Below are 27997 nucleotides of genomic sequence, written 5' to 3'. Positions count from 1 at the left end.
TAAGCGTCTGCCTTCAGCTCAGATCAGGATCCCAGAGTCCTGGGATCGAGCCCCACATTGAGCTCCCTGCTCAGCGGGGAGGTGGCTTGTCCCTCTCCCTCTGCCCCTCCCTCCACTTGTGCTCTCTCTCTCTCTCTCTCTCAAATAAATAAATAAATAAAATCTTCAAAAAAAAAAAAAAAAGACCACTAGCCTGTATGGTGGTATATTGTCAGGGTGGGGCTCAAAGGCAGAACACAAGCTGCTAGAAATGACCTTCAATCGTCCACTCCAAAATATGTTCTTCACCAGTTCTCCTGAGTACCTGAAATTACCCACTGTCAAAATCTTATTACTTCAAAGTCACACACTGATTGCCCAGAGTTTTTGTTCATTGTGTAATAGGAGAGGTGATTAGCCAATTAGATTAGGATCTGCATGGAATGTGAGAAAGGACAAATGTATTTTTTATTATGGAAAAAGGTGGTAAGGAGACAAACTAGGACAACCTGAGTTCTATTCCCTGCTCTATTTCTAACCAGGAGTTTGTGCTACAGGACATGCTATTTATTCTCTCTGCAGGTACGTAAAATAACTTGTCAAACTTCCACCAAAAAGGAACAGAAAGGGCACCACAGTGGTCAGGCTGTTTATTTCTATACCAGGAGGTATAGAAAGGCTCAATTATTAACCATAAGCATGGGCCATCAACTGTCACTCACTGCCCACTGAAACAGAGAACCTGAAGACAACTCTGGCCCCAGTCCCACCTCTGGAAAGGATGTGTCAAAACAAATAAGACAGGCAAGAGGGGATGCCTAAAATTGAAAAGCGCGCTTTCTGGTTAAGCTGTTCCGACAGGCGAGGTAAAAGGCTGTCAGTGTCCTCAATAGCATCGTTAGCTACCATAGGCCGCAAACCCTGTACTTTGTAAATGTTTCTATTTTATCGGAATATTTCCTTTGAAAATTCTTTTTTTTTTTAAGTTAAATTTTTTGGGGTGAGGGGAGGGAGGATACCAAAAAAAAAAGGTTAGTCTAAAAGGACAGAGAGGGAAAAGTTTCTCACCTCATTCCTCCAGGCACCCAATTCCTCTCCTAAGAAGCAACTTTTACCAGTTCCTTATCTAACTCCTCTCAGTTATTTTTAATGTTTTACGAAAAGCTCACTCCCTTTTAATTTTCCCTTGGATTTCTGCAAATTCCCCCAGCTAGCCCTTCCGTCCCGGGAGGGGGGAAATGGCAAAAGGGCTTGCTTTTGCTCACCCCAGGCGAGCCTACAGTGGGGAGTAGCTGGTTTTAAGGCTGCGGGCGGGGCTGAAGGGGGAATGAGAGTGAGAGAACCCGCGAGGGCCGTCAGGGAGCCCTCCCTAGAGAGGCAAGTCCCTCACGGCTCCTCAGTGACGTCCTTTTCGAGACGGAGCTAGTAATACCTGCAATTGCTGCCTTCAGGGGGCTGGTTCGAAGATCGTAGGCAGTGCCTGCGGACTGCGCCCAGTAAGGCGCCTCGGGGCGGTTAGGCGCAGGAGGAAGCCCCCGGGCTCTGAACCCCAAGGAGAAGGTCCGCAGCCCCAGTGCGGGCAGTGGGACCCGCGGGAACAGCTTCCCTCACAACCTAACCCTCCTGTCCTCCCCGGCTCCTGGAGCGCCCTTTTCGCCCGCAGGCAGCCGACGAGACAGCGTGGAGACCTCGGGGCCTCGGGCTCCTCCCCGCTGCCGCCTCAGGCCTCAGGTGGACCGAGTCCCTCGGAGGTTACAGGTGGCGGCTCCCCATTGCTATAGCGACGACCCGGCTCGCCAGCCGCGCCCAGGCCCTGACCGGGGCGTCGTGACGTCATCACGCCCTCCCCGGGCGCTCGGCCTCGCGGGCCGTGCGTCACCCGGCCGGGGGGCGGGGCGGGGCTCGGAGGGGCACAGTTCAGAGCCCGGCCGCCTGGGCTCCAGGGGCCCGGGAACCTGGATAAGTAGGACGGCTGCCGCGGCGACTGGGGGTGCGGGGTGGAGCGTGCCCTGTATTTTCTATACGGGTTCCGGGGCCCGGTAGAGGCGCGCTGCGAGGAGAGGAAAGTGCGGCAGCCCTGGAACCTGGATATCGCGCGAGGCAAGCAGCGCGCGGGCGGGCGGGCTATGGCGCAGGCGGGTTGCGGGGCCGGCGCTGGTGGCGGGGCCCGGTGCATGGCGGTCTGTCGGCGGAGTCGCCCTCGGGGGCTGTCAGGTTGGTGGCTGCGGGAAGAGTGGGTCCACCGTGCTCAGGTGGGAGGCCGGGCGGGCGCAGGGCCCCGGGATGGTCCCGAGCCCGGCGTGCCCACCCTCCTCCGGCCCTAGCCCAGCGTCCGGGCGGCTAGACGGCGACCTGACCCCTCCCCCACCCGGGGCCCCGGCCCCCATCCCTGCCCCTTCTTTCCGCCCTGCGACTCCTCCCCCGTGACTTCTAAACCCCACCCCGGCTCCCAAACCCCACGCCCGCCTCCACCTCTGTGACCCTACACCCCACCCACTGACCCTAAAATCTTGCCAGGTAATCCTCAATTCTTATTCATTGAGTCTGCCAACCCAGGAATTTCCCCAGCTCTGCCCAGGGACCCACCAACCCAGTGACTCCCTCAGTCCTAATCTAGTGACTCAAGACCCGAGACCCCCACACCCCTCCTAGGTGACCCCCCAACCTTCTCAATGACCCCATTGGTCCGGTAACTCCCACGGTTCTATCCTGTGTTCGCCCACAAACTTGGTGACTCCCCTCAAACCTTTCCTGGTAACTCTTAAGCCCTACTCCAGTAGTTTCCCACCCAGTCATCTACATAACCCCCAATATCTAGTAATCCCTTCTTTGCCCTGTAACCTTATGATCCTCATTCCATGCTCCCCCCTTCATCCTAAAGTCACCCCCACCGACATCCCTCTCTGCACCCTCAACCCCTCAGTGTCAATCAGCACATGACTTAGACGTGCCCTAGCACCATGCTGGTGCCCAGGAAGATGTAGAGATGAATATGAAGTAGTAGTAGTTGGAGGCATCAAAGACTTCTGGATTGAGTGTGTGATCCCAGACTCAAGTCCCAGCTCTGCCACCGTTGTGCTTTGGAAACCTGGGACAGGTCCCTTCCTCACTGGGCCTCAGCTTGTCATCTGTATTGTGATAAGGCTGGGTTAAGTGATCTGAGAGTTTCCTTCCAGCTGTGAAATTCTGCAGTTCTCAGTCAAGATAATATTTGTTTGCAATCATTTTTGTACCCTCGCTAGAAGTTTACTCTAGTAACCTCACCTCCGGGTCCACTTGCTTCATGAACTTTATTCCCTCACTCCCATGACCCCCTACACTCTTAATATTCCATACCCATTTCCCTTGACCAGGCCCCATCAGTTAACATGTTGGCAAAGCAGGATAGCAGAGCGCTTCAGCTAGGGGCATTGATGTGATAAGAGACCTCGGTTCTGGTCTGATTCTGGCTCTTCATACCATTTAGCCTGTCTGAACCCTCAGCCTCCACCTCTGCTAAGGTAGGGTAATAATCTTGCCTGAGATGGTGCATACAAAGCACTCGGCACCATGCCTGGCCCATGGGAACCCTTAAATACAAACTGAAGCTCCTATGGGTCTTACTCTGTCCTGGGTGCTAGGGATTCAACAGACAAGACAGGGTCCATGCGTTACATTGCTTTTCTACTCCTGAGCTCTTGGAATCCCCATCCTCTTATCTCTGCTGTGGCCTCCTCCTTCTCTGATTCTTTATCTCATCCCTCTTTAATTATGATTGGCTGAGCACCTACTGTGTGCCATGCTTTATGTGTCTAGATTAAATTTACCTTTCGACAACCCCAAGAGGTGATTATTACTGTATCCACCACCATTTCCCATTTCTATTGGTTTGGTTTGGTTTCAAATAAATAAAGAACCTGAAGCAGATAAGTAGCAGAGTGAGTATTTGAGTCCACAGTCTTCAAAACCCACTTGCTCCACTACCTCTCACCCCCAAACCTGCAGTTTTCCAGGTCACCCTGAGCCCCTTGTTCCTTACTTTCAAATGATTCCTAAGCCCAACATTAATTCATACCATGACTCCCAAGGTTTCTGTTACTCTTTGCCCCATGGCTTAGTGACTTCCTTAACCCATTGTTCATGACTTTCCACCCCACGTGCCCTAAGACCCCTGCACCTTAATACCTCTCTCCATCTTCTGTCCACACATCCTCTCACAGCCCTCACTCCATGATGTCACTCACCCTAAAGGGGCTGCCACCTCACAGGCACTTTACCCCAAACCCACTTATCCTGCTAAGTCCCTTCCGTGCCAGGAGTTCAGACACTCTAAAACCCTCTGGCCCAGTAGTCTTTCCTCGTATGATTTCCTATTTTCAGTCTCTTCTCAGTGTTCTAGCTGCCTCCCTTCTACCATCCTCAGCCAAGTCCTGTTACCCAGAGCCTTCATCTAATTAGCTCTTTCTCTAGTGACTTCCTTCCCCCAGCTTCAGTGAAATGAGCCCCTTCCATCCCAACATGAACCCGTATACCCTCCCATTCTAAGATCCCTCCTCTTCACGTTCTTCGCAGATTCCTAAAAGATCCTGCCTCCCATATTCCCAGATCCCGTGGCATCCTCCTTGTCATCAGTGAGCTCCTTTTCAAACCAGAATTGTCTTCCCCCTTTTTCCTCTCCCTGCATCCCTGCCCCTTCTCACAGTGCCTTTTCCTGTCCTTCCTCTTATTTTTCTCCCGGCCATCCTCACCTCACCAATTTTGGTAACATAGATTATGATGCAAATGTCCCTCTCATCCCAACTCTCTCCTTTTTTCCACTCTTCTGTGCATCTAACTCCAGGGCCCCGTGAATGGCCCTGCCACTCTCAGCTCTCCTACCTTCATACATACACTGTCTGGCCAAACCTCCCTGACCTCTTTGGTTTGTCCAAAGAACTACACTCTTTTCTAGGAACTTCTGATCATAGATCACCAAGATCACTCTCCTTTAGGTAGCAAGGAGATCTTGGAAATCTTTCTGAATTGATATAGCCTCGTCTCCTTGACACACTCCCATGATCCTCTTCGATCCTCCCCTGTAGCTGAAGCTGCTTGTTGTATATGCCCTCAGGGTAGAATGCTTTGGGTGTTAGCTTCTGCCGGCATTGAATTAGCCCCATTGTTTTCCAAGCTCTGGGAGGACTTTCCAGTTCTCTCCCACCGCAACACTGGATGGTGAATAGCAAAATGTGACATTAAAGATCCACATCCCAAAGTTTACTCTGTGGGTCACCAAATTCCCAGGTCTCCTCTAATGTTCTTATTGGCTGTATAGCAATAAATAATAGCGGAGGGCAGACCTAGAGTTAAGGAAGGGGTAAGCCCTGGGGACTACAAATTGATTTTTTTTTTTTTAAGATTTTATTTATTTATTTGACAGAGAGAGAGACAGCGAGAGAGGGAACACAAGCAGGGAGAGTGGGAGAGGGAGAAGCAGGCTTCCCGCCGAGCAGGGAGCCCGATGCGGGGCTTGATCCCAGGACCCTGGGATCATGACCTGAGCCGAAGGCAGACGCTTAATGACTGAGCCACCCAGGCGCCCCTACAAATTGATTTTTGAAAGAAGCTTTTGCCTTATGCTTGCTTAACCTTTCTTAGGGCACAGAGCATATTCTGCCATGGATCTTAGTTATTTGTGTACTTCTCACCCACTCCCCAACCCCACAGTGATCTTGAGAACAGAGTTTTCTTTATCTTCTGTCATCTTAATCTGGTCCCTTATATTCTGAGGTAGTTCGTAAATACTGACTGAATTGAATGAACTCACTCAGAAATTCTGCATCAGGTACAAACAAGTAAAAACAGCTCACGTCTGTGTTCTTTTTGTAGCCACAACAACCCCCACATCCCCAAATCCCTGCAGACGAGTAATGGGCAAGTCCCTTGATTTAAACAGTCTGGAATTTAGACACTTCCTTTTTCACTCATTAGTCGGCTGGGGGAATGGGCGTGAGTGCTCATTTTTACCATATATCTGGTAAGACTAGAGGGATTGGTTGCCCTAGTTGCTAGAACACAATGGTAACAAGGCCAGGGTCTGTTATAGACAGACCAGTTCTCAAGAAAACAGCCAGATGAAATATTTACTGGGGGTTGCAAAGACCACCAGGGGATAGGAGAAATCAAATTGGCAAAATGTTGGCAGTTGTTGAAGTTGGGTAATAGGTTCATGGGACGCGTTAACACTATTTCTAGTTTTGCATATGTTTGAAATCCATAATAGAAGTTAAAAAAAAAAGGTAGATGAACAAGTGCAAACTTAGCAATGTTCCTTGGAAAACACCTCAATACAAATGTTACTGAGTCAGTACTGTTATCTAGGTTAAGCAGTATATTTAGTCTAACCTATCCCTGACCTCTTCTGTTTGTGAGATAGCAGGATGCTAAATACAAAAATTAGCACCCAGCAGAATTTTGTACCAGTGGCCCAGAAATTGTAACATGCTGGCAGCAAGTACCTATTGCCCTGAACCTGAGAAGGTGAAGCAGTATGGAAGGTGGGAGGTGAAGGAGAGACCAGAGCTAGGTCTCACTAGGGTCGTCTCCTTTTGGCCTAAGGCCTTCAGATTACTGGGAGATCTTAAAGATATGGGTGTTCATTCATTCCCTCATTCATTCATTCATTCATTCATTCCACAAATGTTTGCTGACTTTCTGCTAAAGACCAGGTACTTTTCTAGTACCTGGAGATAGAGCAGTGAATAAGACAAAGTTCAGGGACTTAAGGAGCTCACCGTGGGGGTGAGACATATAATAAACAAATAAACAAGTAAAATGTATGTTGAGAAAATTGAGCAGAGGATGCCTGGGTGGCTCAGTTGGTTAAGCAACTGCCTTCGGCTCAGGTCATGATCCTGGAATCCCAGGATCAAGTCCTGCATTGGGCTCCCTGCTCGGCAGGAAGTCTGCTTCTCCCTCTGACCCTCCCCCCTCTCATGCTCTCTCTCTCTCTCATTCTCTCTCTCAAATAAATAAAAATTCTTTAAAAGAAAAAAGAAAATTGAGCAGAGAAGGGAGAGAGAACCAGAAGTCAGGGTGTTAAATTTTAAATACGGTGGGGGCGCCTGGGTGGCTCAGTCGTTAAGCGTCTGCCTTCGGCTCAGGTCGTGATCCCAGGGTCCTGGGATCGAGCCCCACATCGGGCTCCCTGCTCGGCGGGAAGCCTGCTTCTCCCTCTCCCACTCCCCCTGCTTGTGTTCCCCTCTCTCACTGTGTCTCTCTCTGTCAAATAAATAAATGGAATCTTTAAAAAAAAAAAAAAAAAAAAAATTTTAAATACGGTGGTTAAGGAAGTTCTCATTGAAAAGGTAACATTTGAGCAAAAACCTGTAAGAAGTTAAGCAGTGAGTCAAGAGTATATCTGGGGGAAATATATTCCAGTCAGAGGGAACAGCAAGTGCCAAGGCTCCAGAGCAGGAGTATGCCTCGTATATTCTATATTCGAGGAACACAAAGACGCCAGCCAGTCTGGCTGCAGTAGAGTAAGAGAGGGGAAACAGAGCAGGAGATGTGGGGGTGGGAGTGGGTTGGTTGCAGGTCATGTCAGGATTTTATTGTGCAGCATGAGAGGGGAGCCATTGGAGGGTTCTAAACAGATAAGTGACATGATCTGACATTCAGGATCATTCTGGCTGCTTTGGTGAGAATAACAAGAAGGCAAGCAAGAGTGGAAGGAGGGAAGCCTGTCAGGAGGCTACTGTAAGAATCCAGGCAAGGGAAGCTGATGGCTTGGACCCAAAGTTAAAGCAGTGGAAGAGTGAGAAGTGGTTGGATTCTGGTTATATTTTGAAAGAGGTGCCAGCAGGATCTGCTGATGGATTGGATATGACATGTGAAAGAAATAGAGAAGTTGAGGATGGCTCCCTCATTTTTGGCCTGAGCAACTGAAGGATGGAGTTACCATTTACTGAAAGGGGGGAGCCTGGAGGAGGGGGCAGGGTGCGAGAAGGGATGGATAAGGAGTTCACTTGCGAATGTGTCAAGTTTCAGGTGTTTGGGGACACGGAGATGTTGCATAAGCAGCTAGATAGACAAGTCTATGAGACGTGTAGATTTCTGCTCACCTGAGAGCTGAAAGAACACTATTCCTGAGCAAGAGACGGGGCAGTACAGTGGAAGAATACGGGCAGTTCAGGTGTGAGGCCTGGCTTGCCACCAGCTAGCTGCGTGATCCTTTGGAACTCCGTCCCACAGCTCTGGCCTCCAGATCTTCATCTGCGAAGTGACGGCATTAGACTAGAAATGAACCCTCTTCTCAGCCCACACCCATTGTGAGAGTCAATGAATTAGTTCTCGGAGTCAACAAGATAACGTATCTGTATATCTGAGAGCAGTGCTGGACACAGAAGATGCATCCGTGCCCTCGTGGAACACTACAGACTAGCTCCCTGGTGCAGCTTCGCTGCTAAGTACAGAGGAAACAGGCCAGAGTCTGGTGGTCTGGTGTGACATTAGCCAGGGAAAGCCTGTGCTTGACCTGGGTCTGGGAGAAAAGTGAACGTGGATGTCAGAGACGAGGCAAGATGATATCCCAAGCGAGGAAACGTGGTGGGGCTGGGGAAGAGCTGGGGTGGTGGGACTCAGTTTCTTCCCTCCTTCATTCTTTCAACATTTATTCCTCTGCTAGGATCTTCTCTTCAGGAGCTCCTAGTTCTGTAGTAGATGGTTTCAAATCTGGCCTCAGGAGTTTCCGTTAGAGCTCATTCACAGTAAGTGGAGCTGATTTCGGATTCAGATTTGAGCCAAAGAGCTCGGTTAGCTATGTGATCTAATGACACATTGTTAGATGCTGATTACACCAAAACACATGCTCTCAAGCAACGTAAGTTATAAGCAGGTAGGAGTGTGTTATTTTCCCCCCATAAGAGTCCGATTTAAGGAGGACACATACTGTGGCAGAGTAATCCCCTCACTGCATCTGGAAGCACAGTCGCTGTGCCGTGTTTATCCTTGTGTCGTTTAGATCTCAGTGTTTATATTGTAAGGAGAGTCTCTGACCAGCTAAACAAGAGTATAGGATACAGCCCATCTTCATTGACAGGTCACCCACAAAATTTGTTTAGAGTGGATATGTAATCATCATCTTTCATTTAATGGAATGAGAATTAAATTTTGTCCTGGTGAGTGAAACAAAACCACTGAGCTAAAATCCAAGTTCAGCTAAAGCCTTTGTCTTTAACCAGTGGCCTTAAGCTACTGACAAAACCTCAGATGCCTCTTGCCTTGGCAGCGCTCTCAGTCAAGGTAGAGAAATGGCTGTCGACGTGAGTGTCTCAGGGATCCTATGCAGTTGTCTCTGTTTTGCTGGTAAGAAGCGCAGGGCCTATTTAGGCTTCTCACTTAGAGCCCAGAATCAAAAAGATCTGGGCTGTTGGATGTGATGTTCAAAGCCTCACAGCACATTAGACTGTCACCAGCCAGAAATCAGAGCACTTCTTCTGGTGCCTCTGGGTTAATGTTCACCCTGAGCTTGCCCTCAGTAAATGGTTCATCTCTGAGAAGCCCAGATACAACTTGCTAGCTTGGTACTGTTTCTCACTGCATTTATTGGAAGTCCCCGCTGCCGTGGGATAGCTGATAAAGCATGACACGCACGCAGTTATGATAAGAACCAAGGAAATGGGGGCTCTGTGAGATTGTAGAACCAACCTAAGGCTTAGATGTGGAGGGTGTCCCTAAGATCAGAGTTCTCTCTGAGAATATCATCCTCTCAACCTAGGATGTCCTGCCTGAGGCCACAGAAACAGGGAGGGACAAAGGCAGCCCCTGCTCAGCCACCACTCAGCCGGACTCCCCCCCCCCCGCCCCCCACCCTTGTGAGCAGGCCGGGTCCACATGTGCTAGAGCCAGCATGGTCCCAGGTCCTGGTAGATTCGCTGTTGCTTCATGCTCAGCTTGATCACCTTTCCATATGGTCCATGAATTGTGAAGCTAAGTTTTCAGATGTGGTTTTGCTACAAACCTATAACCTCAAATCTATGCTGTCAGCACTGAACTAGCCATGCCTCCTGAATGGAGAATCACATATTCTTGTAGCCAACAAAAGGAGTGCAAGGCATGCTTTCAGACTTTCTTCTTCATTCATGTATTTGTATTTGTTTCTTTAACATAGATAAGACATTCACGAGCCCTAAGTTCAGTGAAAAGTCAACCTTGCATTGCTATTCCCCAGTCACTCAGTTACCCTTCTGTAGCCAACCCTAGTTAGTCATTTCTCGACCGTCTTGCCACAGATTTTTTATTCCAGTGGCGGCGTACAGAAAGCACTGTTTTATACCTTCCCATTTTTTTGTTTAATATGTTTTGGAGATCTTTGCATGTCAATATGGGAGGACCTTCCTCATTTACCTATGTCTGCATCGTATAGAAGTTCCATATTGATAGACATTTATGCTGCTTTTAATGTTTTTGCTATTACTACGTACAGGGGTGCCATGACTAACCTTAGACCCGTGCCATTTTCCACATGTGTATGTCTTCCTGCAGACTAGACCTGAAATTGCTGGGTCAGCTGGTAGGTACATTTGTACTTTTGATCAGTACTGCCAAATTGCCCTACATAGAGCTCATACCGATGTATACTCCCCCAGCAATGGAAGACTCTGCGTGTTTCCCCCACAGCCTCATAGACATTGGTCTGAGTTAAAAATAAACAGATCACCAGGGCCCCTGGGTGGCTTCGTCAGTTAAGCGTCTGCCTTCGGCTCAGGTCATGATCCCAGGGTCCTGGGATCGAGCCCTCCATCAGGCTCCCTGCTCAGTGGGGAGCCTGCTTCTCCCTCTCCCTCTCCCTCTGCTGCTCCACCTGCTTGTGCTCTCTTGCTTCCTGTCAAATAAATAAATAAAATCTTTAAAAAATATATACAGATCACCTACAGATCAACATAGCATACTGAATAATGGGACCCCACCTTGACACTCTATTCCTCAAGACATACAAAGCCCAACACAGCCCAGTATGAGGAATACCACATGTAAAAAGATAGCCACCAGACCTCTGGTGGTTAGAAGAAAGGAAAATCCTAGAGGAAGAAGTTCCCTACCTCAGTCTTTAGACTAGCATGAATTAAAGGAGAAATAGATGTCTTTTCCTGCAGGACTTGGCAGGGACGAGGTGCAGCTAGTGATGGGAGGGCTGTGGGGGAATAAAGGGAGACCCCAAGAAGGAGGAGCTGGTAACCAAGCAAATGCGTTTGGTGTCCACTAGAGAAGTACCTCTCAGCTGGTTTCTTTTCATCTCAGTGACTTTATCTTTTTTAAAGGTTATACCCCTTCCTTTTAGTGCACCTGCTCATCTCTTTTTGGCCTCTTTCGTTCTCACCTCACTTGGAGTTAAGGTGTCTGCAAGTTGAAACTGGATGAGTGTTCAACCTTATGTCTTGTTTCACTTAGTGTTCGTTTGTTCACTTTCTTCCATTCATCCAGATGGGCTTCATGGTTCTTGTCCCAAAGGCTTAAACAAGCACCCTGTGCAAGTAGCTATATTTTCTGTGCATTCTTTTTGTGGAATGAATTATGAAGATGAGATTCTTAGATCTCAGATCCTGAGCCTTCCCCGGTGGGGTTAAGAATTGATGGTTTGTCCTCTGGAAAGCCTGGAGCAGTCTCTAGCGCTGTCTGCAATGCCCGTTTGTGCCTGCCTCCTGGCTTTGCCAACATCGATGGTTGGATTTTTTTTTTAATTAACAGACTTTATTTCTTAGAGCATTTTTAGGTTTATAGAAAAATTGAATAGAAAATGCAGAGAGTTCCTGGGGCACCTGGGTGGCTCAGTCGGTTAAACATCTGCCTTCAGTCATGATCCCAGGCTCCTGGGATCAAACCCTGCATTGGCCTCCCTGCTCAGCGGAGAGTCTGCTTCTCCCTCCCTTCTTCTGCCCCTCCCCTGGCTCATGCTCTCACTCGTTTTCTCTCAAATAAATAAAATCTTAAAAAAAAAAAAAAAAAAAAGAGGGGTGCCTGGGTGGCTCAGTTGGTTAGGCGTCTGCCTTCAGTTCCGGTCATGATCCCAGGGTACTGGGAACAAGTCCCGCATCAGGCTCCTGGCTCAGTGGGGACCTTGCTTCTCCCTCTGCCTGCTGCTCCCCCTGCTTGTGCTCTCTCTCTGACAAATACGTAAATAAATAAAATCTTTTTAAAAAAATAATTAAAAAAAAAAAAGAAAATGCACATGAAACAAATAAAGGCTTTGTAAGAATGCTGAAAAAAAAAAAAAAAGAAAGAAAATGCAGAGTTCCCATTTGTCCCCCTTCCCTCCCCAGTTCCTGGTTTTCCCTATTACTAACATCTTGCATTGGTGTGGTGTATTTGCTACAATTGATGAACCAATATTGATACATTATTATTAACTAAAGTTCATAGTTTACATTATGGTTCACCCTTTGTGCTGTATATTCTATGGGTTTTGACAAATACATAATGTCAGGTATATGTCCACCATTACAGAACCGTTTCACTGACCTAAAAATGCCCTGCGCTCCATCTGTGCATCCCTCCTCTCCCACCCCCGCATCCTTGGCAACCACTGATATTATTCCTGTCTCTATAGTTTTGCCTTTTCCAGAAGTCATATAGTTGGAACCATACTGTGTGTAGCCTTTTCAGATTGGCTTCTTCCACTTAGCAAAATGCATGTAAGTTTCTTCCATGTCTTTTCATGACTTAATAACTCATTTCTTTTTATCACCGAAATATATTCCATTGTCTGGATGTACCACAGTTTGTTTATTGAAGGACATCTTAGTTGCTTCCAGCTTTTGGCAATTAGGAATAAAGCTGCTATAAACATCCATGTGCAGGTTTTCTGTGGACGTAAGTTTTCAACCCATTTAGGAGTAGGAATGCTGGATCATTTGGTAAGACTGTTTAATTTTGTAAGAAACTGCCAGACTGCCTTCCACAGTACCATTTTGCATCCCCACCAGCAACAAATGAAAGTTCTGTTCTTCCACATCCTTGCCAGCATTTAGTGTTATCACTGTTTTGGATTTGGGCTATTGTGATAGGTGTGTAGTGGTATCTCATTGTCTGTTGGATGTTAATATTTTTACTTTGATTTATGGTAATGGGATAAGTATAATACCACCATGATTATTTTGTCTTGTACTTTAATTACTAATGAGAGTAAACCTTTTTTGAATTATTTATTTACTACTAGTGTTTTTCTTGCATGAATTCATACTCTAGCCTTATTTGTCCAATGAGAATTTGATACTGTTCTTGGAAGTTTATATGTGTCTGTGTGTGTTTCTTTTTTTCCACCCAATTTTTTTTATTGTGGTAAAATACACGCAACATAAAATTCACTGTCTTAACCATTTTTAAGTGTACGTTTAGGTTGCATGTGTTTTTAATATCATGTCTTATATTTTCTTTAATATTTTCCCTTAATACTGATTTTTTTTTAAACCTCTCTTTTGACTTGATTTTCTTTTGCTTCAAAAGCAAAAACTACCTTTTCTTCCTAGTTGAGATTTGGATCTTGTTCCAATTTAATGAACTGATGGAATAAATTAAACCTTTTAGTCCTGGGGTGATGTTTTTATTTTATTTTATTTTATTTTTTTAAAGATTTTATTTATTTATTTTGACAGAGAGAGACACAGCGAGAGAGGGAACACAAGCAGAGGGAGTGGGAGAGGGAGAAGCAGGCTTCCCGCTGAGCAGGGAGCCCAATGTGGGGCTTGATCCCAGGACCCTGGGATCATGACGGGAGCCGAAGGCAGACGCTTAACGACTAAGCCACCCAGGCGCCCCTGGGGTGATGTTTTTAAATAACTTGAAGCTCCTAAATAACTATGATGATCCAGTCCTTCCTGATGGCTGATGGCATGTTTCATTTTCAAATAGCCCTTCCCTGGGTGCCTCAGTCAGTTAAGCGTATGTCTTCGGCTCCCGTCAGGTTCCCAGGGTCCTGGGTTTTCTGTTCAGTGGGGAGCCTGCTTCTCCCTCTCCCTCTGCCTGCCACTCCCCCTGCTTGTGTGCTCTGGCTCTCTCTCTCTGTCAAATAAATAAAATCTTAAAAAAAAAAAAAAATAGCCCTTCCCAAGCCAGCAGTGACCCCCAGAAACAAGTCAGATGTAACTTGGTAATATCTGTATTAATTTGCATATTGGTATAAAGCACACCCTTAGGATCACCCTTCCAAAATGACTTTATTCTGGACTTTTCTTTCCATGGACTAAAGGTGGGTTTGAAGCTCAGCCATGATTCTGTGTTCGGTGTTTACAAACTAAGGTGTTAAAATTCACCGTAAACTTAGGACTGAAAATTAGGTTTTAATTAAGTTACCTGTTTTAGTTTAAATGAATTCTGTTCAGCTAGTAAAGGGGTATGCATTTTCATTGCCCTTTGGAATTAAAAATAATCCGCTTTGCCTAATTACTCTCTTTTCTGTGACTAATTAAAATCTATAAAAATTGTAGTAGCCAAATAGGAACCATACTAAAAAGTGATTTGGGCTTTTAAAATCAATGTGCCTTTTGCAAAGAGATGCTTAGCTGATGTTTTAAATGTGTGTTATGTTAATGCAAGTTTCTGTTATTAATTTCCTGTTTTCTCTTTACTGTTTGAAAACCCACAGAACCAAGCCTGTTTCAGTAGGGTTTTTGTGTGTGCATTGAAGTCCTTTTCTATAATAACAAATACTGAATCATTTTACTACAGCTCTTCCAAATCTGGTTCTCATTTGTTTGCCACTTGACTCGCTCAGCCTCTGTCTCTCCCAACATAATGTCACTTTGTCCTCTCTGAGAAGTTTTGTTTATTTCCAAATGAGGAATTTTCTGAGTGAAAATTAAGTCTTCCATGCCCCCCCAAATTTGAACATTCTTCTCCTTCCAAGCAAATGTTTTAGTTTTTTTCTTTTTTTCTTTCTTTTTCTTCTTCTTCTTCTTTTTTTCTTTTGGCTTCTAAATACAGTTATCCTCTGGGCTGGCTGAGGCAGAGCACAGAAAGCCTTGTTGCAAATGTCCGAGGAGTTTGGGTTGGCAGAAAATGATGGAAGAGTGAACAGGTGCCTGTGGTCAAGGCAGCCTAGCTTGGGTGTGGGTCAGATGAGATCTGAACCGTGCCAAAGTGGAGGAACACAAATATATAGCTGCCATCTAGTTTCCCGTGTTTCGTGGCACTTATTTTTCTGCTTTGAGGAGACAATTGAAGCACATCTTGTTTCATAGAAAGGCCTAAAGATCCGAAGTATCCAAAAAGCTTTTCTAAATGTCCTCTCTCCCTGATAAATGATAATTTACGTTTTTACATTAGGAAACATTTATGTATTATGAAGCCATAGGGCTCTTTCCTGCATCAGAGCCAACAATAGGTTAAGTTCATTTTAAAATGCAACAAACAGAAGCTGGCTGCAAGTTCTGGAAGAGTCTGGGAGTACTCCCTATTCATCCCTACCCACTGTCATGGCTCTTCTCTCCCCTCCACAATCCCCAGTCTGTCCCTCCCTTACACCCAGCTTAGGTCACTGGGGAGCTGACAAACCTTATACCCTACAAGGAGAAAACAGAGCAGCTGCCCCTGCTCCCCCTCCATCCTTGCTCAGAAGGCCACGGGAGTTATGAATCTGAAATGTCAAGTGCAGGCAGGAAATGCGCAGTCACAGCCGTCCAGAGGCAGTGACAGGCCTCTCTTTGGCTGCCAGTATCACTGTTGTTAGTTTAGTACCAGCACAGGAGTCCGAGGAAAGCATCGTTTCACAAAGGAAAGGGAGAGAAATGGCGGTCAGACCCTTGTACACGCGTGGCCGCCACGGAGCACCTTCTCCCCACCCACGGTCAGGCCCTGTTGGAAGGCAGCAGCAGAGAGCAGGAAAGCCTGGAGAGCCAGAGTGGACTGTTTTAAAGGTTTATATTATGGGCTTAAGGAGGAAAATTGAATATTTAGCCTGGACATGAGAATATGTGAAGGAGTGGAGATTTGTTTTCTTTGAGTCTAAGAAGCGTTACTTTCTGAAATGTGGCTACCAGCTCGTCCCTCTTTCCATTGTGGTCAGGTCCAAGAGGACTGGGTTTAAGTTACTGTGGGTGAGAGGAAAGTTAATCAATAGTCAAGTGTTTTGTGTCACACTGGATTAGCAGAAGGAAGAAATGCACGGGGTATTGAGAGGTATGGACCCGGGCCGGCCAGCCTGGCTTGGAATCCTGGCTTCCGCATTTCCTAGCTGTGGGACCTTGGAATAAATTACTCTACCTCTAAGCCTCAGTCACCTCATCCATAAAGTGGGGATAATGTACCTGTTTCTTCATAGCGTTACTTTTAAGGTTAAAAGAGTTAATATAGGTAAAGTGCTTTGAACAGTGGTTGGCTCCGTTAAGGGCTGTCTGTGTGGTAAATGTAATTAGCACAAGCAGTGGGAAGGATTTTAGGGTCATCTGGGGCAGCACTTCACTTTACAGCTAAAGAGGCAGTCGCAGGAGGTAGAATTGAGATTAGAAGCCATTTCTGCAGACTTCTAGTCCAGGGCTGTTGCCACTGTTTGGCTACCTTTTGGAAATTGCCCGTTGCTTCGAAAGCACTTCCTTTTTGTTCCTCTTCCATCCCCTCCCCCTCAGAGCCAGTTTTTCTAGGGTACTTCTTATGTGCCAGCACTGTGCTAAAGGCTGACATATGTGACCTTATTTAATGCTTACAGCAACCTGTGACGAAGGTGCTATTATTAGCCCCATTTGTTTTACAAGTGGCGTCTGAAGCTCAGAGAGGTTCAGTGACTTGCCCAGGGGTACACAGCTTCAAAGAGGTAGAGCCTGGGTTAGAGCCCGGGCTGTCTGACTCCGGAACCTGTGTTGTTAACCGTGCTGCGGATTTTCCTCAGAAAGTCCCAGTAGAGTACAGATGTGCTCAATTAAACCAGCTATTGCTGAAGCAGCCACAGCGGTCAGCCATACAGATTTGAGGGCATTTTGTCATCCTGTTTCAACCTATAACCTGCTTTGTTTTCAGACCTAGGTCTCATGTGTGTCCTTATTCTGACAATGCTGTTAACAAAAACAGGTTACCAAAAGAATTTCTCTCCCTGCTTGAGACTCTGAAAGTCGAAGGTCAGGGAGCAGACCAAGAGAGGTCAGGACCAGAGCTTGTGGTTATCAGGGCTCTGGGCAAGGTTGGGGTCACTGCCAGGATCCTAGTAGACCAGATGAGATGGGTCAGATGCCAGAATTCCCATCTAGACCAGTGGTTCTTTACCTTTAACCCCTGTGAGACACTCAGGACAATCTTAAACTCCCTTCTTTTCAGAAAAATGCACAAGCTTGCACACCAAAATATTGTTTTCAGGTGGCTTTAGCAAAAAAACCTCCGTACTAGGCTGCATAGTAAAGTATTTAAGAGCATACTCTGGAGCCAGATGGCCTGGATTCAAAATCCTCCTCTCCCACCTTTTTCTTTTTTTTCTTTTTTAATCAGGGGCTGAGTATTTATTTATTTATTTATTTATTATTTATTTATTTATTTATTTTACAGAGAGAGACACAGCAAGAGAGGGAACACAAGCAGGGCGAGTGGGAGAGGGAGAAGCAGACTTCCCCTTGAGCAGGGAGCCCGATGTAGGGCTCGATCCCAGGACCCTGGGACCATGACCTGAGCCAAAGGCAGACACTTAACGACTGAGCCACCCAGGCGCCCCTCTCCTCTCCCACTTATTAGCTGTGCAGCCTTGAGCCAAGTTACTTAGTGTCTCAGGCTTCAATTCCCTCAACTATAAAATGAGGATAATAACAGTAATTATAGGATCGTTGTGAGGATTAAATGAGTTACTATGTATAAAATGCCTAGTACCCTGTTCCTTTACAGCACTGTTCACTATTACTGCTAGTAGTAGCTTAGCCCATTCAGTAAATGGTTATGGGCAGAATGAATGAATAATTCTAATGGGGATGCCAAGTCTAAAGTAGAACATCCCAACCAGTGTGTCACAAGTGGGCTATAGTTATGTAAAGATATTGACCCGCTCAGCCCTTGGGGCTGCCAGAGCCCCAGCTGGTTGCTCCTGGCTTCAAGCAGAAGCCATCTGCTGCGTACAAACATCCTTCTCTCTGGGTGCCCCGACATGAAAACAGTTTGGGCAGCACTGATGGAGAAGATCAGTTGGCAGATAGTGAGTACCAAGTAGGCAGTCCAGGTCCCAAGTCCAGGGGAATTCTGTGGATGGGCAGTGAGAATCTTAACTGCTAAACCCAGAACAAGGCTTCACAGCTATGGGCTCTGGCTCAAGTAGGCTGATCACCAATGCAGAGGAAGTCTGCCAGCAGGATGCTCCAGCACTTCCCTCCTTGCACACAAGGACCTGGTGAGTCACTCCACAAGGATTTGCAGAGAGCCCACGGTGAACCAGAAACCAGGCTGGAGCCCAAAGTCCTGTGTGGGCAACAAATGTGAAAGAGGCAGTGATAAGTACTGAAGTAGGTGACTAGGTGTGTGAGTGCTAGGAAGAGGTGGAGCCAAGGGCTGCAGGGCTTTATAACAGCTCCCAGCCTTGCCTGCAAGGTGGCCATAGGAGGCTTTTGAAGAGTTTTGATCAAGGAAGTAGTGGATTTAGGTTTGTACTTTTTTTTTCACCCAAAGATTTTATTTATTTGAGAGAGACAGAGCATGAGTGGGGGAGGGGGCGGGGAGAGCGAGAAGCAGACTCCCTGCTGAGCAGGGAACCTGACACGGGGCTCCATCCTAGCCGCGCGCCCCCCCCCCCCCCCCCCCCCCCCCCCCCCCCCGCCAAGATCACAACCTGAGTGGAAGGCAGATGCTTAACTCACTGAGCCACTCATGTGCCCTTGAACTTTTTTTAAAAGTCTGACACAATATTACAAAATGCCTAGGAAACAGGCAAGAGCTTATTTGAGGACATACATTAGTAGGCTCTTACAGTAGTTAAGATGTGAGAGGTGATATCTGAAATAGGTACATAGACTTCTTAAGTTTTTAAAAATTGTTTCTAGTTGAGGTATAATTGATGTACATTATATTTAAGTTTTAGATGTACAACATCATGACTTAATATTTGTATGTATTGCAAAATGATCACCAGTTAGTTAATATCCATCGCCCTACATGATTACAGATTGTTTTCTTATGTTGAGAACTTTTAAGATTTATTCTCCTCGCAACTGCCAAATATGCAATTCGGTATTATTAACTATAGTCACCATGCTGTACATTACATCCCCATGACTTACTTATTTTATAACTGGAAGTTTGTACCTTTTGACTCTCTTGATCCATTTTGCCTACCCCCAACCACCAATCTGTTCTCTGTATCTATGAGTTTGGGTGTTTTTTGGATTTTTTATATGCCAATCATGAGTGAGATCATATGGTATTTGTCTTTGACTTATTTCACTTAGCTTAATACCGTCTATGTCCATCCATGTTGTCACAGATGGCAAGATTTCCATTTTTTATGGCGAAATAATATCCTGTTGTATATATGCACCACAGTTTCTTTATCCATTCATCCATCCATGGACACTTAAGTTTTCCATGTCTTGGCTATTGTAAATAATGCTGAATGTGTATATTTTTTCAAGTCAGTGTTTTTATTTTCTTTGGACAAATACCCAGAAGTGGAACTGCTGGATCATATATGGTAGTTTTATTTTTAATTTTTTGAGGAACCTCCATACTGTTTTCCAATTTACACCAATTGCCATTCCCGCCAACAGTGCACAAGGGTTCCCTTTTCTCCACGTCCTCCCCAACACTTGCTATTTTGTGTCTTTTTGACAATAGCCATTCTAACAGGTGATATCTCATTGTGGCTTTGATTTGCATTTCTCTCATGATTAGGGATGTTGAGCATCTTTTCATGTACCTTTTGGCCATTTGGATGTCTTTGGAAAATGTCGATTCAGATCCTCTGCCTGATTTTTAATTGAATTGTTTGGGGTATTTGCTGTTAAGTTGTATGAGCTCTTTGTATCTTTTGGATATTAACCCCTTATCAGATATATGATTTGCAGATGTTTTCTCCCTTTCTGTAGGTTGCCTTTTCATTTTGTTGATGGTTTCCTTCGCCGTGCAGGACCTTTTTTAGTTTGATGTAGTCCCACTTTTTTATTTTCGCTTTTGTTTCCTTTGCTTTTGGTGTCAAATCCAAAAATTATAGCCAAGACCATGTCAGGGAGCTTACCACCTATGTTTTCGTCTAGGAGTTCTATGGTTTCAGGTCTTACATTCAAGTCTTTAATCCCTTTTGAGTTAATTTTTGGTGTCAGATAGTGGTGTATCTAGACTTTTGAGGGCAAAGAAGGAATCAAGGATGACCCCACCAATTCTGGGTGGCTGGAAATGCTAGCCCAGGGATGGGGGATACTGGAAGAGAAGAGTTCTGGGGAGCACATGATGAGTTCTGTTGGGGCCTCATTCTGTTTGTGATGCCTGTGGGATGTTCCCTGACGATAGTCAACAAGGCCAGTGGATGGATAGGTCCGAGCATAGGAGAGCTGTTGGAATGTGTAGAGATGTGATGTGTGCTCCCCAGAACCAGCAGCACTGGGGCTGGCAGCCTGCCTTTAACGGGGCTTCCTTCTAAGGACAGTGAGTTTAAGGATTTTATTTATTTATTTGAGAGAGAGAGAGCGCGAGCTTGAGCAGGGGGAGGGGCGGAGGGAGAGGGAGAAGCAGGCTCCCTGCTGAGGAGGGAGCCCGATGCGGGGCTCGATCCCAGGACCCCTGGATCATGACCTGAGCCGTAGGCAGACACTTAACCAACTGAGCCACCCAGGCGCCCCAGGAGAGTGAGTTTAAAAGTGGGTTTTGATCAATGAATCTTACTTTACAACCAGTTTGGCTGGCGTGCTTCTGTTGTATGCTCAACTTTTAGAATTCTTCAATATTTATATTGTGAACCTTCACAAAAGCCAGCATAGTTCTATACTTTGAAGAATTCATCTTTTTCTTCTTGGTTGGCCTCATTCACTCTTTCTTTATGTGTCCTTGTAGCAGGAGGAAGCTGTGCAACTCATAATGTGACACTGTCCATTTTCTCAGACTTGTGACCCAGAAGGAAATCTCTGACCTCAGCTGTGGCTCTTGGTGCTGGCCAGAAGCCAACTTCATGTCTGAGTGTACGAGTAGCAGTTTGCCATGGAGAGCTTGGGGCTGCAAACGGTGACCCTCAGTGATGGGACGACAGCCTATGTCCAGCAAGCTGTCAAAGGTGAGTATTTCCAGGTACCCCAGAATCTCACCCTGTCCCCCAGCCTCTGGAGAGGAGTGTCCCCTTCTCAGAGTCTCACCACCACCACCATGCACTCCCGCTTGCATGCCACAACTTACTCGGCATGAGAATTTCTTGAGGTCATTGACAAAATGGGAACTCTTTAAAAGAAAATGCCATCGAGGCAGGCCAGCCTAGAAAATCAGACTAGCCCAGCTGGAGGAACTAAGACCTCTGAAAGGCAGAATTCCTTACATGTTGTAAGTAGTTCATAAATATTTCTGGAAATGAATGAACACTCTGCTGGTTATATGTTTTCCCGCTTTTCAAATAATTCAGATAAGTCCAGTTTCTCAGTGCTCTCTAGAAACTTTCAAGTAAGTTAAGCCAGGTACAGAGGGGGACACCCAAGCATAGATCTCATGCCTTAGGCCCCACTAAGGTTGCCAGGAATAAAAATACAGGGTATACAGTTAAATTTGAATTGAAAAAAAAAAAATTGAATTGCAGATAGACAATAATTTTGTAGTAAAGTATGTCCCAAATACTGCATGGGATAGATAACTATAAACATGGGATTAAGCACTACAAATAGTAAAATAATGGGGCGCCTGGGTGACTCAGTCAGTTAAGCATCTGCCTTAGGCTCGGGTCGTGATCGGGTGTCCTGGGATCAAGTTGGGCTCCCTGCTCAGTGCGAAGTTTGCTTCTCCCTTTCCCTCTGGCCCTGCTCATGTGCTCTCTCTTTCTCTCTCAAATAAATAAATAAAATCTTAAGAAAATAAAATAAAAGTAGTAAAATAGTAGCACTAGTACTGAAAAAGAGTTTGCTGTTTACCTGAAATTTGGAATCACCTGAAATTCCATTCTCAAGAAACTTAAAATCAAGGTGGGTGTGGAGTCAGAACTGAGTGTCACTGAAGGACAGGGCCTTCGGGCCAGGGACACTCACCGCTGTGACAGCCTCCTTTCTCACCAGCATTCTCAGGCGTGCCAGATGGCCTGCCTGTCTTCCTTGGACAGCACTGGGCAAACATCGCCTCGCTCCTGGTCTTTATTTTGCCTCTTCTGGACTCTGTGAGCTCCACCATCCTCGTGAATGCACTATCATTGCAACATTGTCCGCCGTCATCTCAACACATTGTGAAGTGTATTTCAGTTCCCCAGAGAAATTGTTTGTTGATTTTATTTTAAATTGTCTGCTTCCTGATGACGACAAAGAGGCCCCTTAATCTCCTCAGTAAGCTCTTTCCATATGACAGTGTTGGCGGGCAGGGTTGCCTTCTGGAAAGGTTTTTTGTCAAGAGCTGTCTATGATGTGTGGGCCTGGTTGGCTTCGTCTGCTTGAGAGCGGAACTTCTCTGGAATACCTTTGAAGCCTGAAACTCTCTGTTGGCAGACTCCCCATCACAGGTCTTGCCCCTCTGCTCAGTCACAGCAGAATGAGATGGAAGAACTTAGGAAGCCTGGAAAAATGGCTGCGTCTGCTCCCTGGACCCAGTTATTTCCCATGCCTCGGTCTTCTGCTGTGAATTAATGGTCGAGTGGGTGAATAAAAAGCAAGTGGCCACGCTTGGCCTGAGAAAGCCACCCTCTTTTCTTACGTCTTCCCCTTTTTTGTGTGGGTCTCCTTGCCTCGCCCACCTCCCCGTTCCTCTCTCTGTCTCGTCGCCATTCTCTGGTTCCTGCAGCGTGTGCACACACAGACTCACACACAACCGATTTCACACTCCTGAGGGGAGAGCCGGCCTTCGGGAACCAGGACCACACTCCCCCTGGCGAGCTCCCCTGCAGCTCTTGACCAGGCCACTGTCCCTTGTCAGCGGCCAGCTCTCCCTGGGGCCAGCTTAGGCAGCAGGCAGCTCTAACGGTTTATGAGCTTTGTCTATCATCAGGGTAAGCGTAAAACGTGTTCTTCAAGCCCAACACTTTTGAGAGTGGAAGAGTGTGCTGTGAATAAAAATGCACTGGGACCTTTCGGGGCAAACGGAAACATATGGCCACCTCTCCATCATGGGACATGAGGGCCGTGTCAGTCAGCTGACGTCCCCACCCGGCCCTCCGCATTGTCGTCTCTGGTGTGCGAGGTGATTCTGGGTTGAAATCTTTTCCCAAGTAACTCTTCTCAACCTTTGGTCTCGTGCCTTGAAGCAATAGCCGCTGTGCTAGCAGAAGTCTGCTCCTGCTCTCAGAACCCCAAGTGCAGTGCCCTGGCCGCGACAGATAAGGCGTTAAATGCAGGGAAGCCCGTGGCTTGCTGATGGGAGGCGGTGAGGGGGTCTGCCCTCGTCTGCCTGCCTTTCTCCTACATCTTACCTTTGTCTCTACCTCACCTGGCTTCGGCTGGGTTGTAGAACTGTGGGTTCCTGACCCGAGAAGACTCGGTGTGGAGGCGAGTATGGGAATTCTTCTGCAGGGGAGTTAGCAGAGGTAGGCTAGAAGCAGTGCCTGGTCTTTTCCCCACATCATAAGAGTTCAAATTCCTAAACCTGAAACTCCTGAAGAAAGGAGTAAGCAAACCACTTGTCACAAGCTCTTCCCTCTCCCTTCTTACCTTTCTCGCTTCGTTCCCTCTCATCCCCTGGGAAACTTGGACATGAGGAAAGGCCTGTTGAATCCTAATTCTACAAAGTTTTTTTTTTTTTTTTAATTTATTTATTTGTCATAGAGAGAGAGCACAAGCAGGGTGAGGGGCAGAGGGAGAAACAGGCTTCCCGCTAAGCAGGGAGCCTGATGTGGGACTCGATCTCAGACCCGGGGATCATGACCTGAGCCAAAGGCAGACGATTAACCAACTCAGCCACCCACGCATCCCTGTCTAATCCTAATTCTAAACCAAAGAGCCTGTTGCTCTTAGAAGTGCTTCCCAGGGGGCGCCTGGGTGGCTCAGTCATTAAGCGTCTGCCTTCAGCTCGGGTCATGGTCCCGGGGTCCTGGGATCGAGCCCCACATCGGGCTCCCTGCTCTGCGGGAAGCCTGCTTCTCCCTCTCCCACTCCCCCTGCTTGTGTTCCTTCTCTCGCTGTGCCTCTCTCTGTCAAATAAATAAAAATCTTTAAAAAAAAAAAAAAAAAAAAAAGAAGTGCTTCCCAGTAAGCCCCACCCCCCCCCCCCCCATTTAAAAAAAAAAAAAAAAAAATAAATTCTAAAAAAAAAAAAAAAAAGTGCTTCCCAGTAAGGATCTGAGGCAAAGGAACGGTAATATCTCAGGAACTCTGGAGTCTTGTTATGTTTTATACTGCTTGCTTGTTGCCTCAGGTGAGTCATCTTTTAATTAGAAAATTGAAATGAAAAGGTCAGAGGTGAATGAAGGAGACAGTCCCCACAGCGGCAGTGGAACAAGGCCTGGAGGACGCACAGTAGCACAGCGGTTGCGTTCACATTAGCTCCCTGTTGCTTTATTTTCTCTTCTAAAATGCAGATCAGGTTTATGATGATAAAAGCTAAGGCTTGGGGCGCCTGGGGGGGTGCAGTCGGTTGGGCATTCGACTCTTGGTTTTGGCTCAGGTCGTTATTTCAGGGTTGTGGGATTGAGCCCCACTTCGGGCTCTGCACTCAGGGCAGAAGTCTGCTAAAGTTTCTCTCTCTCCCTCTCTCTCTGCCCCTCCCTGCCGCTAGCTCTTTCTCCAAATAAATAAATTTTTTTAAAAAGCTAAGGCTTATTGAGGGCTGACTACCCACACTCCTGGCATTGTTTTATATTCGTTAATTCATTTAACCTTCACAGCAACCCAGTGACAAAGACACGGTTTTTTTTGTTTTTTTGGTTTTTTTTGTTTTTTTTTTTTAAAGATTTTATTTATTTATTTGAGAGAGAGAGAATGAGAGACAGAGAGCATGAGAGGGAGGAGGGTCAGAGGGAGAAGCAGACTCCCTGCCGAGCAGGGAGCCCGATGCGGGACTCGATCCCGGGACTCCAGGATCATGACCTGAGCCGAAGGCAGTCACTTAACCAACTGAGCCACCCAGGTGCCCAAGACATGGTTTTTAATCCTCTTTTTAAGAGGAGGAAACTGAGGCACAGAGAGGTTAAATAAACTGCTGAGAACGCACAGCTAGTAAGAGGTAGAGCTGAAATTCAAACCCAGGATGCCTGGACAGTTCCAGAGCCACTTGCTTCTAACCACTAAGCTATTCCGCCTTAGAAGGTCTAGTTCTGGGTGTGCTGCACAGTGGGAGACAAGGAATGTATTTCAATTTGTTAGTTCAGTTAGAGTGCTGATTTTTGACCCACTGAGGTCTTTCCAGGTTTCAGGGCATTCTTTGTTCTCTATTTAGATCAGTCTCGGCAGCTTACTGTTAGGCTGGAAGTCCCCACTTTACTGGGCATGTATGGAATACTAAATGAAGTTGCTCCTCGAGTAGAAGAAGGGAATCTGTTGGGGGCTCTAGGGTTCCTCATGGTGGGATGTCTTCACACCCAGTAGCATTGAGGCCCAGGCCCAGAGAGGCAGGGAGCAGGGGACATGGAGCATGTCACCTGTGCTTAGACATGCAAACTGTGCCTCAAACAGGCCTCTTGGAGAAGCAGGCAGGTGTCCCTTGGCCCTCTTCTGGGCCTGACCTGCTTCTCTCTGTTTCCACCTTCACAGGAGAGAAGCTGCTTGAAGGGCAAGTGATCCAGCTCGAGGACGGGACCACTGCATACATTCACCAAGTGACGGTGCAGAAAGGTGAGAGCACCCCAAGACACCCCAGCCTCATGGAGGCCAGGCAGCCCCCACCGAGGGAGGGGTGGGATGGCATCGAGCTGCAGAGAGAGGCAAGCATTGCTCTCCTTACAGAACCTCTCTCCTTTGAGGATGGACAGCCTGTACAGCTGGAAGATGGCAGCATGGCCTACATACACCGCACACCCAAAGGTGGGGTCACGGTCCTCACGACTGGCGGGACGGAAGGGAGGCAGAACTGGCAGAGGTTGGGGCATAGCCATGGGAGCTGTAGTGCCCAAGCTCACCTGGATTAGCAGGCTTGCCTCCCTTCCCCGGTGCCCACCATCGGAGAGGCGATTTCTGCCTCCAGGAAACAGCCCCTGAGCTCAACAGCATGGGCCTTGATGGCGGCCTTGTCTCTACCACAGCTGCAGTCTTAGGGCTTTAAGTAGGACCCGAGGATGGCTAAGTACTGAGGAGTAACCGTTTATCCCTTCTACAAGTGGTTTCTTGCTCAACTACTGCATGCCAGGCATTGCACTAGGTATGGAGTGTACAAGCGGGGACGGAGGCAGGCATGGTCCCTGCTCTTCCAGAGGCCAGCGGGAGACAGAAGTGAGACGAACGGTTACTGATGAACTCATCATCATGAGCAGAGATCCAGCACAGGGAGGGTTTCTCCGTGGAAGTGACGCTCAGGCTGAGAGCTGAAGGGTAGACTCAGCTGGAAGAAGAGGGACGGCAGGGAACAGCAGGAACAGCATGTGAGGCTCAGAGATGGGAGGAGGAAGAATGGCATATTTCAGGGAACTGCTATGAGCCAGACGGGGGCGGGGTGGGGGGGGGGGCAGGGAGGGCAAGATAGGTAAGATGAGAGAGGCAGGGGCCAGAGCACTGGGGCTTGAGTGTCAAGATAAGGGTTTGGTTGTTGGTCTTTATCCTGAGACCGGTGGGAAGCAGTGGAACCATCAGATAACATGATCTCCTGTGTGTCCTGCAAAGATCCTTTTGGATGCTGTGCAGCCTGGAGGGAATTAAAGGGCTACCAGTTAGGAGGTTCTTGTGGTCATCTAAGGCCAAGATGATGATGGTCCCCTCGGCTCCTTGGGGACTTTGTGAGTTCCCAGTCAGAGCTCCATAGGAGACCTTGTCCTCGGGAGAGCTGGCCCCAGAAGAAGAGCCAGCCAGAGTGAATCACCAAGGAGAGGGACCAGAAGATGCCGAAACCTTCCTTGGTATATGTAGTTCTCGTTACCTTAAAGCCAGGGTCCCCACCACATCCCTTGCCCTCTTGCGGCCTTGGGGCTAACTGCGTGTTCCCCGCAGAGGGTTATGACCCCAGTGCCCTGGAAGCCGTCCAGCTGGAAGACGGCTCCACCGCCTACATTCACCACCCCGTGGCTGTGCCGCCAGACAGCGCCATCCTGGCCGTGCAGACAGAGGTGGGCTTGGAGGACCTGGCCGCCGAGGATGACGAGGGCTTCGGCGCAGACACGGTGGTGGCCCTGGAGCAGTACGCCAGCAAGGTGAGCTCGCGGAGCCTGACGCGGCCCGTCTGCTCCCTCGGCCCAGACCGCCACCACTCTAGGGGACAAGGGCCGTCCTGTGCTCGGGCCTGGCCCGAGCTACTCCCCATCTTGCCCCTCCACCCCGGCTCCCCCGACACATCTGTCCACAGCGTGCGTGACAGCGTGGCCGGGGCCACTGACAGCTGGTGACGCTCCCCCTAGTTTATGCCGTCTCGGCCGAGGGAAGGCAGCTTCGAAGAGCGGTGACATCTGTACGGTGGTGACTTAGAGCCTGCTGCACTTGGGCTGTTGTTACAGTAATCCTCTGTGCTGTCTGAGAAAGCCCTTGCCAGTGACTTTTATTAGTTTTCCGGGCCACCGAGGTCAGCCGGTCTCGTATTTATTTCTTCTCTGCAACTCATGTAGTCATTTGGGGGAATAACCTCAGTAGGCAGTGACGAGGGCAGATGCAGCAGAGCGGCTGGGATTCTTGGGACGTGGGGCCAGCACAGTAGCTCAGCTGCGAGGGAGGAAGATCAGGGCTCTCCCCTGTGTCAGTCAGGTGGCGCGCTCTCTGCCGGAGTGGTGGTCCCCCCCCATGGGGGACATGGGCACCAAGATCTGTGGGCACGCCAAACCGGGGGGCCCCCTCCCTGGGGTGAACTGCAGAGCCTCAGGGTGGAC

The 27997-nt window shown here is 47.6% G+C and overlaps 1 protein-coding gene across 3 annotated transcripts in view; it reads left to right on the top strand.

The window, feature by feature from the left end:
* Positions 1 to 2086: 2086 nt before the first annotated feature.
* Positions 2087 to 27997, top strand: part of ZNF76 (zinc finger protein 76) — a 33882-nt gene continuing 7971 nt past the window's right edge. For all 3 annotated transcript variants that reach the window (XM_032409968.1, XM_032409967.1, XM_032409969.1), the window contains exons 1-5: positions 2087 to 2193; positions 20986 to 21154; positions 25746 to 25826; positions 25938 to 26015; positions 27132 to 27331. In XM_032409968.1, the coding sequence (XP_032265859.1) occupies positions 21082 to 21154; positions 25746 to 25826; positions 25938 to 26015; positions 27132 to 27331 (432 nt within the window). In that variant the 5' untranslated portion in view covers positions 2087 to 2193; positions 20986 to 21081. The remainder of the gene's footprint in view (positions 2194 to 20985; positions 21155 to 25745; positions 25827 to 25937; positions 26016 to 27131; positions 27332 to 27997) is intronic.

Source organism: Phoca vitulina, unplaced genomic scaffold (genome assembly GCF_004348235.1).
Source record: "Phoca vitulina isolate PV1807 unplaced genomic scaffold, GSC_HSeal_1.0 scaffold11, whole genome shotgun sequence".
Classification (NCBI taxonomy): domain Eukaryota; kingdom Metazoa; phylum Chordata; class Mammalia; order Carnivora; family Phocidae; genus Phoca; species Phoca vitulina.
Note: the sequence above shows the minus strand (reverse complement) of the source record. Positions and strands in the feature narration are given on the sequence as shown.